The sequence below is a fragment of the Dendropsophus ebraccatus genome, chromosome 4, assembly GCF_027789765.1.
Source record: "Dendropsophus ebraccatus isolate aDenEbr1 chromosome 4, aDenEbr1.pat, whole genome shotgun sequence".
In the NCBI taxonomy this organism is placed as follows: Eukaryota; Metazoa; Chordata; class Amphibia; order Anura; family Hylidae; genus Dendropsophus; species Dendropsophus ebraccatus.
In genome coordinates this window covers 50744304-50760321 of record NC_091457.1, presented here as the reverse complement: position 1 = coordinate 50760321, position 16018 = coordinate 50744304, and the positions used below count along the sequence as shown (strand labels likewise).

The 16018-nt window shown below is 46.2% G+C and overlaps 1 protein-coding gene across 2 annotated transcripts; it reads right to left on the bottom strand.

Annotated features, from left to right (window-relative positions):
* Positions 1-1698: 1698 nt before the first annotated feature.
* ARL14EP (ARF like GTPase 14 effector protein) lies at positions 1699-13858 on the bottom strand. 2 transcript variants are annotated; one of them, XM_069965779.1, is made up of 3 exons: positions 13687-13858; positions 5675-5793; positions 1699-2113 (listed from the first exon to the last, which is right to left on the bottom strand). In XM_069965779.1, the coding sequence occupies exons 1-3, from the start codon at positions 13750-13752 to the stop codon at positions 1888-1890; spliced, it is 411 nt and encodes a 136-aa protein (XP_069821880.1). In that variant the 5' UTR covers positions 13753-13858; the 3' UTR covers positions 1699-1887. The 2 variants fall into 2 exon arrangements, with proteins under 2 accessions (XP_069821880.1, XP_069821879.1); XM_069965778.1 differs by having other exon boundaries at positions 5666-5793; positions 13687-13852.
* Between the last annotated feature and the right edge of the window lie 2160 nt (positions 13859-16018).

Genomic DNA, 16018 nt, shown 5'->3' with positions numbered 1-16018 from the left:
GTGTGTTTAAATTGTTTGCCTAATTGTAAAACTGACATGTTATCCATATTCCTCAAGTCAGTACGATTACGATATGTAACTTGTATAACTTATTTTATTTGATGGCATTTAACGTGCAAGATCAGCAATGGTATAATTTAATAGTTTGGGCGATTGCGCACGCGGCGATACTAAATATGCATGTTTATATTTATTTATAAAATGGGAAAGAGGAAGGGGATTCTTTATTAATTTTAATTTTATTAATTTTTATTTTTTACACACTGTAATACGAAGCCCCCTGGAGTACTTCTATATATACACACAGCATTATTCTCCCAGAGAGATCAATGCTGTGTATATAATAGAGCACAGATCCATTAGATCAGTGTTCTATTGGTCTGGTCTGCTGCAGACCAGATCAATAGAATACCGAGCCAGGATCAGAGTCATTCAGACGTTGAGGCCCGGCCGGGTAAGTTGAACGGATTACGGGGGAAGCGATCCGCACACTAGACCACCAGTGATGGGGAGAAATAGGCATTTAGATGCAGCTGTCAGCTGGGTCATGAAGAGGTTAAGCAATACACACAATTGACGTTTCAGATTTCTAACATGTACATTTAATAAAAAAGTTCCAAAGAAAATAATAGTCCAGTAAGAGCTTTCAAGAGTAGATGGAACTATACAGCTGAAGCAGATTCAGAATGATCATCAGAAACGGCCAAGAACCCTGAAACCTTCCAAGAGTCTACACAGAGGAGACCCGAGACTCTGCCTTAAAGGGGAACTCCGCATAAGGAAAAACTTGTTTTCTATTAAAAGTACATTAAAAGTTAAATATATGTGTCTATACAATGTATTCCTGTATCTGTGCGGTTCTGTCATACTGGTAGCTGATAGAAATCCAGGAAATGAAGAAAAATGGCATCTGTGCAAATCCACATTATCTCCTGCTCCCTCTGCTCTCCCCCTCCTTAGGAGACAACTCTTCCATGCCTCTGTCTCACATTGTGTGTTTGCTGAGATCAGGCTGATGATGCAGACAGGGGGCAGGGTGCGATCTCCCAGGAGGCTTGGCTGGATCCCCCAATACTGAGTGATTCACCATCTCTGACCGGCCAGAAGCAGGTGTTGCACTGATTTCTCTCATTGTGCAGAAGTGTACAGTGAAATTAGGGCTGTGTTCACAAATGTTGGAATGTCATTGCAGTACTGCAGCGTATTCATAAAAATGATGCAGTAACACAAGTAAATGATACTAAACGGCAGAGGATCAGAGACTTATTGTGGAGCTCAACTTCAAAGATAACAGATGCTTGATCATAATATGTGCGTGGAAATGAAAAGAAAAAAAAAATTCTTTACTTTATTCCAATATCAGCGCTACAGGTAGAGAATACAGCGTGCTGTGTGGTGTTACAGGTAGAGAATACAGCGTGCTGTGTGGTGTTACAGGTAGAGAATACAGTGTGCTGTGTGGGTGGGACCACAATGAAATCAAATTACTGCAAATAATTCAGTAACACAAATGAAACTGCAACGTGTTAACACAGCCTCGATGTTCTGCAATAGATTTGGGCAGGGAATGGGCAGGGTGGAGGACTGTGATGAACAGCTGAGGGAAAGCATTGTATTCTGGAACCTGTAGTACTGTGTACAACTGATAAAACGGAAAATGCTAACACACAAAACAGAACAAACCCCCCCCCCCCCCCCCCAAACAAATTGATTTTTGGTAGTTTCAAAACTGGAATAGATAGGTAAGTAGTGCTTTATGCTTCTGCAGAAGTTTCTTTTTTTAACCTCTACCTGGAGTTCCCCTTTAATGCCTTCAGAACAAAGCAGACTTCATTAGGAAGGATATCTTCAGCGAGTGTCTTTTAGAAAAGTTTTATATGCTTTCTATCAAGCATGTTTATTTCGGATTACTTCACCACCCTCGATTTCAATCTGTTCATAAAGCCATTTGCGGTCGCACCTGCACTCGACACCACACTTGTTGGAGCCGCATTTCCTGCAGGCATAGAAGCAGCCCATACAGTCTTCATCCAAACAGTCGCACAAATCCATTCCGTTGGCTAGAAGGATTCCGCGGCTATCGTACACTTTATTCTTTGATGGTATGGTCTGCCTATAAAGACACAAACATTAAACAGTCATATACAACGGAAGTACATAATCAATGGCACATCACAGATTACATCAAGTACCCACACAGTTTAACAAGTAAATAAAAAACAAACTTCACTTGTCAATCTCCACCACAGAACTATACTTTCCAGCCATTTTGTCATTACAATAAAAACACACGAAAGGAAGCCTCAACTCCCCCTTTCAATAGCAAATTACCTCCCTTGCCTTCACGTAATGCTATGTCTAGTCAGTTGCACAGAGCAATATTTTATGTTGTATTATACTGCCATCTAGTGGAAAAAAAATAATATTGTGGCCAGCTGCATATTAAACAAAAAAAGTACACAGCACGACACATAAAAGTATTAGTAACAGAGGTATCAAGAGACTAAACAGACCCTGGATATAACCTACATTGCCTAAACAGTTAGGCCTCAGGCCACCAGGCAGCATTAGGACTCCATTATGAGCCATAACCGAGTCCCATCCAAGTGCATTCTGATATATTAACAGTACCTACTATATTGTATGCTATGCAATGGCTGCATGGCTCCATCCTAGGGAGCCACAGCCAAACGTATGGGTCTAAAGATCTGTAAAGCACCAGCACTGCCCTCACCTAATGATGTCATGGAGCACATGTTCATGAAGGCAAATTCCACTTTAAAATAAGCACAGAATCTACTGTACCACTACTTTAAATTGGTGGTGGTGCACTGTAGCATTAAGCCTGCCATCATCATTTGGGTTCTCAGGCAGCCTCTGCTAATGCCACCAGCCTCTGCTGAGACCCACTAATAATGAAAACAGACTAAATGGAACAGACTTTGGTTGGTCCACAATACAATAGTAGAGACAGCACTTCCAAAGAATCCAAGTGAAGTTTATTGTACACCAGTGCGACGTTTCGGCATGATAGCCTTTTTCAAGCAGTGAAAAAGGCTATCATGCCGAAACATTGCACTGGTGTACAATAAACTTCATTTGGATTCTTTGGAAGTGCTGTCTCTACTGTTGTATCTTGGATTCCCTGATGCCAACCTGGTCCGGTTTGGTGAGGCGTGCACCCACACTTCTTTAACTTGACTCTTTGTGCTGCTGGAAGACTTTTTGCTGTGTAGACTTTGGTAGATGGTCAGATTTTTTTTTTTTTTACACTTTATTAAAACAAAATATCAAAATAAAGTGTGCACATAATACTTAAATATGTATGTGCTACATCCAGCACTTCAAATATTTCAGTTATAAATGTACCTATTGGTAAATATTGTGCATGCAAATACACTAAAGCTTGTCACACAGTGATGCCTGGTCTCATAAACACCAGCCGTAGGCAGTATTGACAATGTCTAATTTTGTAATTATTGTGGCAGGTATCCAACAATCTACCATAGATAAGCTACTTGAACTAGAAAAAGCCTACCCAATATCTGTTGCATGCATGTAGTCCAAAAATCATGATGAAATTACTGTTGGGGGCCCGCGGTTTGTTGTACTTAATATGCAGTCTTCCAGTAATTTTCCGTTTAGTTCAGTGTTCCAGCCTGTAACACCATGCACTAGCACAACAGCAGTTCCATAGTGAACTGAAACAGTCCTGAGTGATGTCACTCTTCTTTGCTACAGATACTCTGAGGAACAAAATCCTACTAGTTTCAGTGTGAACACCTTCATCGGGGATCCTTTCTCCTTTATATGTTCAGTAAACCAAGGATTCTGTTGTGCAGTGTTAATTACCAAATCCTGTGCAGCTCAGCAAGATCCTCCTTCTGTCTGCACACTGAGGAATCCGGGCAGATCACCCACCATGGATTCCGCAGCTCGCCCCCGCTCACATCTCTGCCTGTGCCATTGACAAGAAATTGTCAATACTGCCTACTAGTGATGTTTATAAGAGCGGGCATCGCTGTGTGACAGGCACATTTATAACTGGAATATCATTTGTAGTGCTGGATGTAGCACATATATTTAGGCATATATGTGCACACTATTTTAGTACTTTCACTGTCTTGGGAGACAAATGGTGGGGTGTCAGAATTATTGTTATCGAGGTTACATGTTAAATCAAGCATGATATTAATTTAGGCTATTATCGTCCAGCCCCTATATACACAGATTTTCAGCCAGTATCCCATTCAGTTTTTAAAGGGTCACTGAACACCACCTAGTTGAGCGCTAAGCTTTGTCAGTCCTTTTAGGGAATACAAGAGAAACAGGGAGACCAGCCAAACGATAACACTGCCGGCTGCTAGTGAAAGCGCTCAATACAGTAAAATCCTAGATGCATTGCCCCCTGGGAAACATAAATATGCTCTTCTTTTGCATATTCGTGTTTCCCAGGGGGCAATGCACCTAGGATTTCACTGCATTGAGCGCTTTCACTAGCAGCCGGCAGTGTTATGGTTTGGCTGGTCTCCCTGAGATCAGCGATCTATTTCTCTTATGGCTCTACTTGGAATTGCTCCCACCTAGCCAGAATCCTGCTCCCCACTGATGAGGGGCAACACCCCGAAACAGCTGTATGTGGAGAGATACCTGGCCTTTGTTTTTCCCTTGCCATTACATTGACTTATAGGGCCACTAAATATGGTGGTTTTCTTACAGGAGCCAACCCCTGGCTGGGTCCTTCCCGGAAAGATATCTGACTAGTCCTGTGTTTTGAGACTCTTCAATAAGGCTCTACGGGCTCTTATTTTAGGGAATAAACAGAGCTGGCCATGCACAAGCAATGCTGTTTGTTCAGTTCCTACCCAGCAGATAGGGGATAACTTCTTCAGATTGAAATAGCTCTTTAAAATAGGGTATCCAAGATCAATAAAAGGCACAGCTACTTTTTTGCTAATACAGCACTAGACCTGTCCATAGGTTGTGTGGTATTACAATTCAGCTTCATTCCCTTCAATAGAACAGAGCTGCAAAACCCACACAAACTGAGGAAAGAGCTGCTGTTTCTGGAAGAAAGCCGCCATGTTTTTTAAGCCTGGCTATCATCACCTTTGCTAAATATACTCGGCTATGGTAAATCACTCATGTGAGGGCTGAAATAGATGCCACAAGAGGGGCAAACAACAACCAGTTGTGCAGAACCATTAGGCTGGGCTTTTTTCCCAGCTAGTCACCTTTTGAAGGCAGTTTTACCACTGCAATTTTACAATGTGAAAACTGGCAATGCAATTACACATTTCCCTTCCTAAGCTAGCACTGCCAATAATCACAAAGCCAAATTGTGGCTAATTGTGGTAAAACGCACGCAGCTGTTACAATACACCTTCACCCCACAACACCACAAGGAAGGGAAAAAAAACAAAACAAAGAAACTCCACCCATGTGAACCCAGTGTTAAGACCCATTAATAAGTTCTGTTTCCTGATGAGTGAAGGGTGCAGAGACAGTGCTCAAAAAACCCTAGAGGTGACAAACACTCGGATTTGCCTTTTAACATTCAAAATGATTTATCAAACATTCCATAAAAGCCGTAGTAATAAAACGTCTACACTTACAGAACCAAGAATTATTGAATGTTAAAAGGCGTACAACCCGAAACACAAACCTATCTGACCCGGCTGTTGAGGTCTTTGTCTGCCGTCTCTTCTCTCTTGTGCTAGTTTCTGGTGTAAACTCAGTTTGCCGCCCTGGGTTGGCAAACTGTAGCGACTTCAAGGCTTTGGCAGCTCGCCCCTGAAAGAACAAATACATTCAGGTAAATAACTAAAAAAAGTATCCAATGCTATGGAGTCACAGGACTAAGGCAGAACATCACAGGTCACTAGGATATCAATAGTTCAGGTCACTTAACCTGTTATCAGTCCATATTACACTACTGTGAAACTAAACAGAAAAGGTCTTCTACTCTGTCCAGTGTAGAGTCCAAAACGTAACCATGCTCCTCAAGTAGACCGAAGCATTATATGGGCCTATAGAGCCAGTACCACCTCTATCTATTGGGAGCACATTGTAATAATCCTCTCTACATATCAATATGTCATCAGATCCATTATAACTGTGCGCTACATATATCAGCATTAATACCTAGGAGTTTGTCTCGCAGCTATATTGTCCACGCAGTTATATTATCATGTGTGTGAATTAGGGCTGGGCGATATGGCCAAAAAATAAAATCTCGATTTTTAAAAAATTTTTTGGACGATTCTCGATTTAAATCTCGATTTTTTTCTCTTTTTGCTAAACAAACAGGACATTTTTCTCCCTGCAGCATCAGAAACTATTTTATAGACGTTTGAGACAACAACCATATTGCTTCCCAGTGTAACAGTGCTCCTCCCGTGCCCCTATGTAGTAGACAAGCCCATTGTGTGCCCCATATAAGTAGTTTTCCCAAATATGTGCCCTATGTACTAGTGTATTAGTAGTAGTACAGATGAGGGGATTAGCAGTACAGGTAAAGATGAGGGGTGTAGTAGTGGTATAGATGAGGGGTGTAGTAGTAGTAGTACAGGTACAGATGAGGGGTGTAGTAGTAGTACAGGTACAGATGAGGAGTGTAGTAGTAGTAGTACAGGTACAGATGAGGAGTGTAGTAGTAGTAGTACAGGTATAGATGAGGAGTGTAGTAGTAGTAGTACAGGTATAGATGAGGAGTGTAGTAGTAGTAGTACAGGTATAGATGAGGAGTGTAGTAGTAGTAGTACAGGTATAGATGAAGAGTGTAGTAGTAGTACAGGTATAGATGAGGAGTGTAGTAGTAGTACAGGTAAAGATGAGGAGTGTAGTAGTAGTACAGGTAAAGATGAGGGGTGTAGTAGTAGTACAGGTAAAGATGAGGGGTGTAGTAGTAGTACAGGTAAAGATGAGGGTCAGGGACATAGCTAAGAGCATGGGGCAGACTGGGGGGGTGGGAAGGGCATGGGGTACACTCGGCTGGAGAGCATGGGGTACACTGGGGGGGTACACTGGGGGGGCAAGTATGGGGCACACTGGGGGGAGCAAGGGGCAAACTAGGGGGGAAAGGCATGGGGTACACTGGGGGACATGCATGTGGCACACTGGGGGGAGCATGGGGCAGATTGGGGGGAGAATAGGGCAGATCGGCAGGGGCATGGAGCAGACCGGGGCAGGAGGGAACATACCTGGTGTACCCGCTCTGCGCGGGCGCACACCACCGGCACTTGCGCTCTCCTCCCGCCCGCGCTCTCCTCCCGCCCGCACATACTCCCCGCAGCGGACCCGCCCCATAGCCAGACATATACGCGCGCTTCCTCCCGGCCGCACATGGAGGTCCCCGGAGGAGGCTGCAGATACTGAAGCATCGGGTGATAGTGTCGCTGCTGTACAGCTCCAGCACCCGCAGCGATCACCCGATGCTTCAGTATCTGCAGCCTCCTCCGGGGACCTCCATGTGCGGCCGGGAGGAAGCGCGCGTACACGTCCGGCTATGGGGGCGGGTCAGAGGCGGGGACATAGGACGCTACTGGCCGCTCTCGCTCCTCACGCTGTTTCAGTAGCTGGAGGATGCGAGCAGCCCGCCCGCGCGCCCAAATCCAATGATTTTTTGGGAAAATCGATTTTCGATTTTCCAAAAAAGTCAAATCGATTCTCAAATTCTGGGCGAATTAATCGAATTAATTCGATTAATCGCCCAGCCCTAGTGTGAATATGTGCTTTGTAAATCAGGATACAGTCTGGAGCATTGCCGAGACTAGATACAATATCCCAGAAGCTTCTCATTCACCTACCGCAAACTAGTATATTGAGTGTGAGAAAATGAAATGTGTATAATGGAAAATGGACTCCATATGATGTTGGCACATTTTTGCAATCCTAAAGGGGTGCTCCAAATAAAATGTTTTTCTTTCAGATCAACTAATGTCAGAAAGTTACTAAAAATTGTAATTTACTTCTATTTAAAAATATCCAGCCCTCCAGTACTTATCACTGCTGTATGACCTGTTCTGACAGTGCTCTCTCCTGCCACCTCTGTCTGCAAGAAAAACTGTCCAAAATAGTAAATACCCAGAGAAAACCTCTCCTGTTTTGGACAGTTCCTCTCAGACAGAGGTGGCAGCAGAGAGCACTGTGTCAGACCAGAAAGCACACACCACTTCCTGCAGGACATGCAGCAGCTGAAATGAACTGGAAGACTTGAGATTTGTAAAAAGGAGGTAATACATATCTGTATGACTTTCTGACACCAGTTGATTTTAACCCCTAGATCAGTGCTTCTCAAACTTTTTCTACTGGAGCCTCACCCAACAGACCAAGGCAATGGCTGGGCCTCACCAGACTGACCAAGAGGGCGCCTGGGCCTCACTATCTGTCGTGAAAGTCAATTTATAAGCTGAAAATGCTAGGGCTACCTTTAACATGTCTCCCAGGCTCTATATGCTAATAAATTAGTACAAAATATATTAATATTGTTACTAAAATGAAGATTTTCGTGAACAACAAAAGGACTGTGCAGATCAGTTACTTTTGTGAAACTGGCTCCCCAGCTGGGCCTCACCAACAGCTAGGGGGCGCCTCACAGTTTGAGAAGCACTGCCCTAGATGACCCAGGGAGTTCAGAGTGGGGCAGCGCGGCAACCCCGTTCTGAACCGCCGCAATCCCGGGTGCTTTATGCAGCCCGGGACGATGGCTATTAGCGGGCACAGTCCGATCGCCATGCCCGATAATCAGCTTTTTTAATGCAGCTGTCAAAGTTGACAGCTGCATTTAAAATGCAGCTTTTCCTCTTCCCTGGTGTCTAGTGGTGGTGGCGGGGAGGGGGGGTGGGGAGCGTGGTCGCGGAGAAGCAATTCCCTGCATCTGGAATCGGCCGGGGTCTGCACCGTGATGGCGTTGATCCGGGCTCGGCATTCTATTGTTTTCGGCTGCAGCAGAGTGCAATAGCAATAGAGTGCCTATCTCATGGATCTATGCAGTATAACTATACTGCATAGATCTCTATGAGAGATCAATGTACTTATACTAGAAGTCCCCCTGGGGGACTTCTAGTATAAGTGTAAAAAAGACCCCAAAAAAATTAATAAAAAAAGCCTCCCCTAATAAAAGTTTGAATCACCCCCTTTTAATAAAAATGAATAAACATTATGCGTCCGGCCGCCGCTCTCCCCTCACACATACTGGCTCCTGGTGCCCGCACTGACAGTCCTCTTCCACACGTGTTGGCCGGGGCCACCGGGCGCCGGTATGTGTGAGGAGAGAGCGGCAGCCGGGCGGAGTCAGACATGGGATAGGGGGAAGTTTGCCCGGATCCCGGAAGAAGGAGGAGGGGGCATGGTGGCTGCACCGTGATGAGCGGCTCCCCCCTGCGCCCAGCGGCATCAGGCATGTGATAGGGATAACCCAGCTACTACTCCCATCTCCTGCTCATACTATCAGCAGATAATGGGAGCAGCAGTTCAGTGTATATAGTCCTGCGGTGGCGGGCTAACCGGTGATTGAGATCAGCCCTGGTACTACTCCCCCATCATCTGCTCATACTATGAGCAGATGATGGGAGGAGTGGTACTGTTTATATGTGGCAGCAGCACCAAGCAGGCAGGGAGGGAGGGGGGAGGTAGATGCACAGGCACCTCTCTCCCTCCCTGCTCGGTGCCCTCCAAATGTACTGATTGAATACATTTATGGAATACTTTGGGGAGCAAGGACACTTGCTCCCCAAAGTATTCCATCAATGTATTCATTCAATAAAGCATACGAAATAGCAGTATATGTGCATTTTTCCATAATTAATATACATTAGAAATTTGTCTTACTTTCAATAAGTAATAATTTTGGCCGGACTTCTCCTTTAAGTTAGCTTTCCCTCATCTTAAGGCCCCGTGCACAGAGAGCAAGAGTGGCAGAATTGTCCGTCGCGGAATGCCGCCAGCCTCCGTGTCATAATGACACTGCATCTCTCGGCACTGATGAATGAGCCTCCCATAGACTGTTATGACGACACTGAGGCTGGCGGACAATTCCGCCGCTCTTGCTCTGTGTGCACGGGGCCTTAGGCTCTACAAACTGCCTGTTGAAAACCCCTTGAATTTAAGCCGTAAATACATGTGGCATACACGTACACCACAGTGTTGCAGTTAATCTATAAAGCAAGCTCAGAATTAGAGATGAGCGAATTGACAATAATAGTGAAGCGCTTAGTTATCCCTGCTATCCGCTCATCAGCCTGCTGACACTCCACTCCAGGAAACGTCTGTTTCCCAGCACCGGATCCAACTTTTCCTAGCACCCGGGGAGGATCGGCAGTCAGTTAAATGGAAGCAGGCTGTTACTGTAAATTTGCTCCTCTCTACTCAGAAGCTATGGTTGCTGAAGCAGCAGCCACTGAAAGATGATGGCAGTGGCTGCAGGACATCTACTCGCCTCCTTCTGTAGCCGCTGCTTCAGCTAACACTTATCTTCTCCCATATGTGTGCTCTGCTCTGGCCGACTGGAAGAAGATGTCCGACGGTGGTGTCCCAACACAATGGGGAGAGGCAGAAGATACGCAAGTTATTTATTATATGGTGCTTCCAGATCAGTGGGTGGAGGTGGACAATAGAAGCTGATCAGCAGCGGCCCGGGAAAAAGTATCAGGAGCTAGGGCAAGCTAGTGGTGGTGATCTAACGTGGTATATAGAGGCAGGAGTGGCAGCAGGTGGATCTTAGGGCGGGCAGCGGTGTCCCCCAGGGCAGGAATGGAGACTTCCTTCGCTTATAGTACAGGTCTATAGTATAGGGCTTTATTGGGCAAGGGGCGATTTGCTAAAACATTTAGGGCCATATTATATAAACTGCCTTCCAGAGAAACTTTTATTTACTATAAGATATACCGCTACGGGGGGGCCCCCCATTACTCTCTTTCACCTATTATCCCTATCAGCATCTCACCCTAGACGGAGACATCCGTGGTGAGAGCGAGAACGAGGCCGGGACACAGTGAAGCCGTGATACAGAACAGCGCACGGACGCCAATACCACGAGGTCGTACTGCAAGAGCCTCTCCAGGTCAGATCAAGTGACCGCAACTAAGAGCCTCCGCAGGAGGGAGAGAGCCACAACAGCAGCTACCAACTCGGACAGGTGAGCGGCGTCACAGACGCCATTTCACATACTTTGTATTGCCACATAAACGTGAACTGAACTGATCTGCCAGATATTGGGTGTCTCGCTACACCGGGCATCGGGAGCGGTGAGATACACATCCAATAGTGGGACTACAGGTCCTATAACTGTGACTTGCTTATAACGTCTTCCATCTGTGGCCTCAATTGACACATTTGAAGTAACGCTAAATACAGCATTGGCCAATACCCAGCGGTATTACATTGACAATTTTACACCTTTTTTGTATATGTATTTTTATATATGTATCTGTTGCACAAATCAATTATCTCTTATTTATTATTTTTTTAGTGCATTCATAGCCTACTATATAGTATATTTTATTAGCCTATGGTATCTTTATTAATTAAAACTGTTATATGCAAAGGTTGGGACTTTTTGTGGTATGGAGGACTAAATACTATACGTTTTCTCAATTTTATTCCTTTTGTCCATGTCTAGGTAAGGGCATTTTAGGTTCACCTCGACCCAATTAGTTACTGTAACTGTGAGCTGCACCTATATATATTCTCTCTTCCACATTTAGGGCCAGATGTTATCAATCTGTGAGACAAATCAATGCAGTATACTTACCCTGTCCTGCTCCACTGCAGCTGCTGGTTCCCGGCCTGCCTGCCGTCATCATTCTGACAACTTCCAGTAATGTGCGCAATCCACATAAATATTACACATTACAATGTTGTATAAGTTTATAAGGTGCATATATTTAGTGAGAAAAAGCTTTACTACCCCTTTAAAGCGAATGTACCACTAGGAACATTGCTTTATTGTATATTACATGAACAGACCTGGCTGTCCTTTCAAATACAGTGTAATTCTGTTAGATTGCACTATTAATCTAGTGGTATACTGGATATACACCCTAGAGATACACTCGGACACTGTGACAGCAATTGATATACCAATACCTTGTATATACAACCTGTCCCCCCACACCTTCACTATTTTAACTTCACAAATCGCACATTCTTAGAGCATTAATTAATAAAGGTTATGTTTTATAATTTAGGATCTCTATAGTAAAGTAATCAGTATCAGTGTAAGACTAGTTAACTAGCACAGACCCCCCCCCAGGGCGACCCTAGTGATATTACATGAACAGAGTGGCGGCGGGGAGGGGACACATTCAGTCACACTGGGGGCTGGTGGGCCCACCGTCACTGCTTCATACCCGGCCAGTGCTCGATCCCCGCACTGGTCTAACGTAAAAAAAAAGGGATGTATCTAGTGATACATTTGCTTTAACATTTTAACTAGAGATGAGCGAACCTGGAGCATGCTCGAGTCGATCCGAACTATCAGCATTTGATTAGCGGTGGCTGCTGAAGTTGGATAAAGCCCTAAGGCTACGTGGAAATCATGGATATAGTCATTGGCTGTATCCATGTTTTCCAGACAACCTTAGAGCTTTATCCAAGTTCAGCAGCCACCGCTAATCAAATACCGAACGTTCGGGTTCGGATGGACTCTAACCCTATTCGCTCATCTCTAATTTTAACCTCTCCCCAGTGCTGGTGATGAGCAGCGAATATGGAGACTTTAACTGGCAAACATGGCCAGATTGACACACCTGTCTACATTCTGGTTGTAACCGCTACACATAGATGTAATTAATATTTCTAAAGCGTCCTTAATTCCAGAGCGCTAAATGTAATGTATGTATGCAGGGCCTTATCTGCCTTCTGGGAGCAGACTTAGTGCCAACTACCCTTAGAAACCAGCGTCCAGCACAGTCCTTCACACCCTGTCACCAGACAGGTTACTAGTCGTTGCCATAGGTAACCAGAGGCTATAACGCTGTCACCAGACAGGTTACTAGTCGTTGCCATAGGTAACCAGAGGCTATAACGCTGTCACCAGACAGGTTACTAGTCGTTGCCATAGGTAACCAGAGGCTATAACGCTGTCACCAGACAGGTTACTAGTCGTTGCCATAGGTAACCAGAGGCTATAACGCTGTCACCAGACAGGTTACTAGTCGTTGCCATAGGTAACCAGAGGCTATAACGCAGTCACCAGACAGGTTACTAGTCGTTGCCATAGGTAACCAGAGGCTATAACGCTGTCACCAGACAGGTTACTAGTCGTTGCCATAGGTAACCAGAGGCTATAACGCTGTCACCAGACAGGTTACTAGTCGTTGCCATAGGTAACCAGAGGCTATAACATTGTCACCAGACAGGTTACTAGTCGTTGCCATAGGTAACCAGAGCCTATAACGCTGTCCCGTTAGTTTCCTGCCCGTTGCCATAGGTAACCAGAGGCTATAACGCTGTCCCGTTAGTTTCCTGCCCGTTGCCATAGGTAACCAGAGGCTATGACGCGCTATGGCGGCGGCTTCTCTCCAGGCCGCATTAGTACAATGGCTGCTGGTGATGTACAAAATAAACATTAACTACGGCCTGCCGGATACCACTGGGCTCCTGCCATCCCCCAATGTTTGCTATCTCCCGCCCATCAAAATCCGCGCTTCCACACGGCTTACACGCCTCTATGGCCGCACTTACTTTCGCCTGTGTCTTCCTGCTCGGCATTCCCGTATTACTGACGCCAGAATCCCGCGCTGCCGCCATTTACAGGGGGAGACGCCTCCCTGTGACGCAGCTGCAAAACAAGGACCATAGAGACGCGGAAGTCTGGATCCGGAGTGTAGAGGTGGCGGACGATTTGTGATTCACGCTTCTCTATGGTTGAAAGGCAGCGCCAAGGCGTTTCCATGGCAACCCAGGGCTCTGTTACCTAGCTATTCTTAAAAGAGGAAAATAAGTGAGAAAAAGATTATTGTAAACTGCATATAGAAAATAATAAAAACAGATATGTACAAATTCTGCACATCTACACAGTAACCCCTTCAGGACCAGGCCAATTTTCAATTTTGCACTTTAGCTTTTTCCTCTTCGTGTTTAAGCGTATGTTTACGCTGAGTAAATCAGGCGGAATACTGTGGCGGAACTATCCTCCACAGAATCCCGCCTGTCTCAGTGTGCCATAGCCTATCTTTGGGGAGCATGCGCTTCTTAGACACGTCACTTCTTAGAGCAGAGAGCAGCGACAGTGCAGAAAGTGTGAACATACCCAAATTGTGCATTCATATGTACAGGATCCGCAACAGACCTGCAGCAGATTTGATGCTGTGTTCAGTTATTTAGATTAAATCTGCTGCGGATCTGCAGCATAAAATCCTCTGTGATACGGTGTATGTGAAGCTACCCTAAAAGGCCATAGCGCTTGCATTTGTTCACCTACAGACTCACATGAGCTGTTATTTCTTACGAAACCAAGTGTACTTTGCAAAGACAGCCTTAGGTTACAAACCCACTTGCCGGATCTGCAGCGAGTCTCCTTGCTGCGTTTTTGCAGCGAGACTCGCTGCAGATCCTGGCCCTATACTTTCAATAGCAGAGAAACTCGCAGCAGGGATATACATCCCTGCTGCGATTTTGTCTGCAGCGCGCCCCATTAACCCCCCGGCCGCCGGACATTATACATTACCGGGTCCCCGTTCCTGCTTGCTTCGGGGCTCCCGGTGTCTTCACGGCCCGCCCGGAACGTGCCGGGAGTTGCCGAAGCAAGCAGGAGCGGGGACCTGGTAATGTATATCCTGCCCGCCCCCCTGCAGCCCCGATCGCCCCGCAGCCCCCGGCCGCACGATCGCCCCCAGCCCCGCAGCCCCCGGCCGCACGATCGCCCCCAGCCCCGCAGCCCCCGGCCGCACGATCGCCCTCAGCATCGCAGCCCCGGCCGCACGATCGCCTGCAGCCCCCCAGCCCCCGGCCGCACGATCGCCCGCAGCTCCGCAGCCCCCGGCCGCATGATCGCCCGCAGCCCCCAGCCCCGCAGCCCCCGGCTGCACGATCGCCCGCTGGGGGCGATCGTGCGGCCGGGGGCTGCGATGCTGGGGGCGATCGTGAGGTCGGGGGCTGCAGGGCTGGGGGCGATCGTGCGGCCGGGGGCTGCGATGCTGGGGGCGATCGTGAGGTCGGGGGCTGCAGGGCTGGGGGCTGGGGGGCTGACAGGAGAGTCCAGCGCTCCGTCATTCTCTATGAGCGTTGGACTCATCTCTCAGCGCACGCGCCGGGCTGCAGCGGCTGAGATCTTCATCACCCGACCACCTCCAGAAGCGGGACCCGGCGGGATTAGGTGAGTATAGGGGGCTCTAACGGGGGGTCGGGAGCCTGTCACCCCGGCACGGGGGGTGACAGGTTCCCTTTAAGTTTTCTATAAAATATGCTGCAAAACCAGGAAAAATGTATTTGCACAGTGAAATAAAAGAAACACATTTTTTCCATTTTAGGGGATTTCTTGTTCGTGCTGTTCGCACTATGGTAAATTGGGCATGTTATCTATGTTCCTCAATACCTATCAATTACAATGATAGGCAACTTATATAACTTTTATTCTGTTTTACTGCTTTTAAAAATTAAAACCTTTTAAAAAAAATCTAAATGTATTTAAAATTGGTATAACACTATCTTTATAATGCTGTTATTTTTTGGTCAATGGGGCTGTGTAAGGTGTCACCTTTCTTGAGCTTTACTCTCAAAATTCAGCTATTGTGCCCCCCTTCCCCCCCAACCTCACAGGAGCCCTGTAGTGTTAAAATCATAGCAGAGAGTGGCCGCACTACAACGCATCTTCTCCCCGCTCTATCTCCCAATCGGTGCCGGTTAGTGATGAGCGAGTACTAAAATGCTCGGGTGCTCGTTACCCAAGACAAATATTTCCCGATGCTCGGGTGCTCGTTTCAAGTAGCGAACCCCATTGAAGTCAATGGGAAACTCAAGCATTTTTGCAGGGGACCTCGTGTGAAAACCTGTCAACCTCAGAAAATGATGGAAA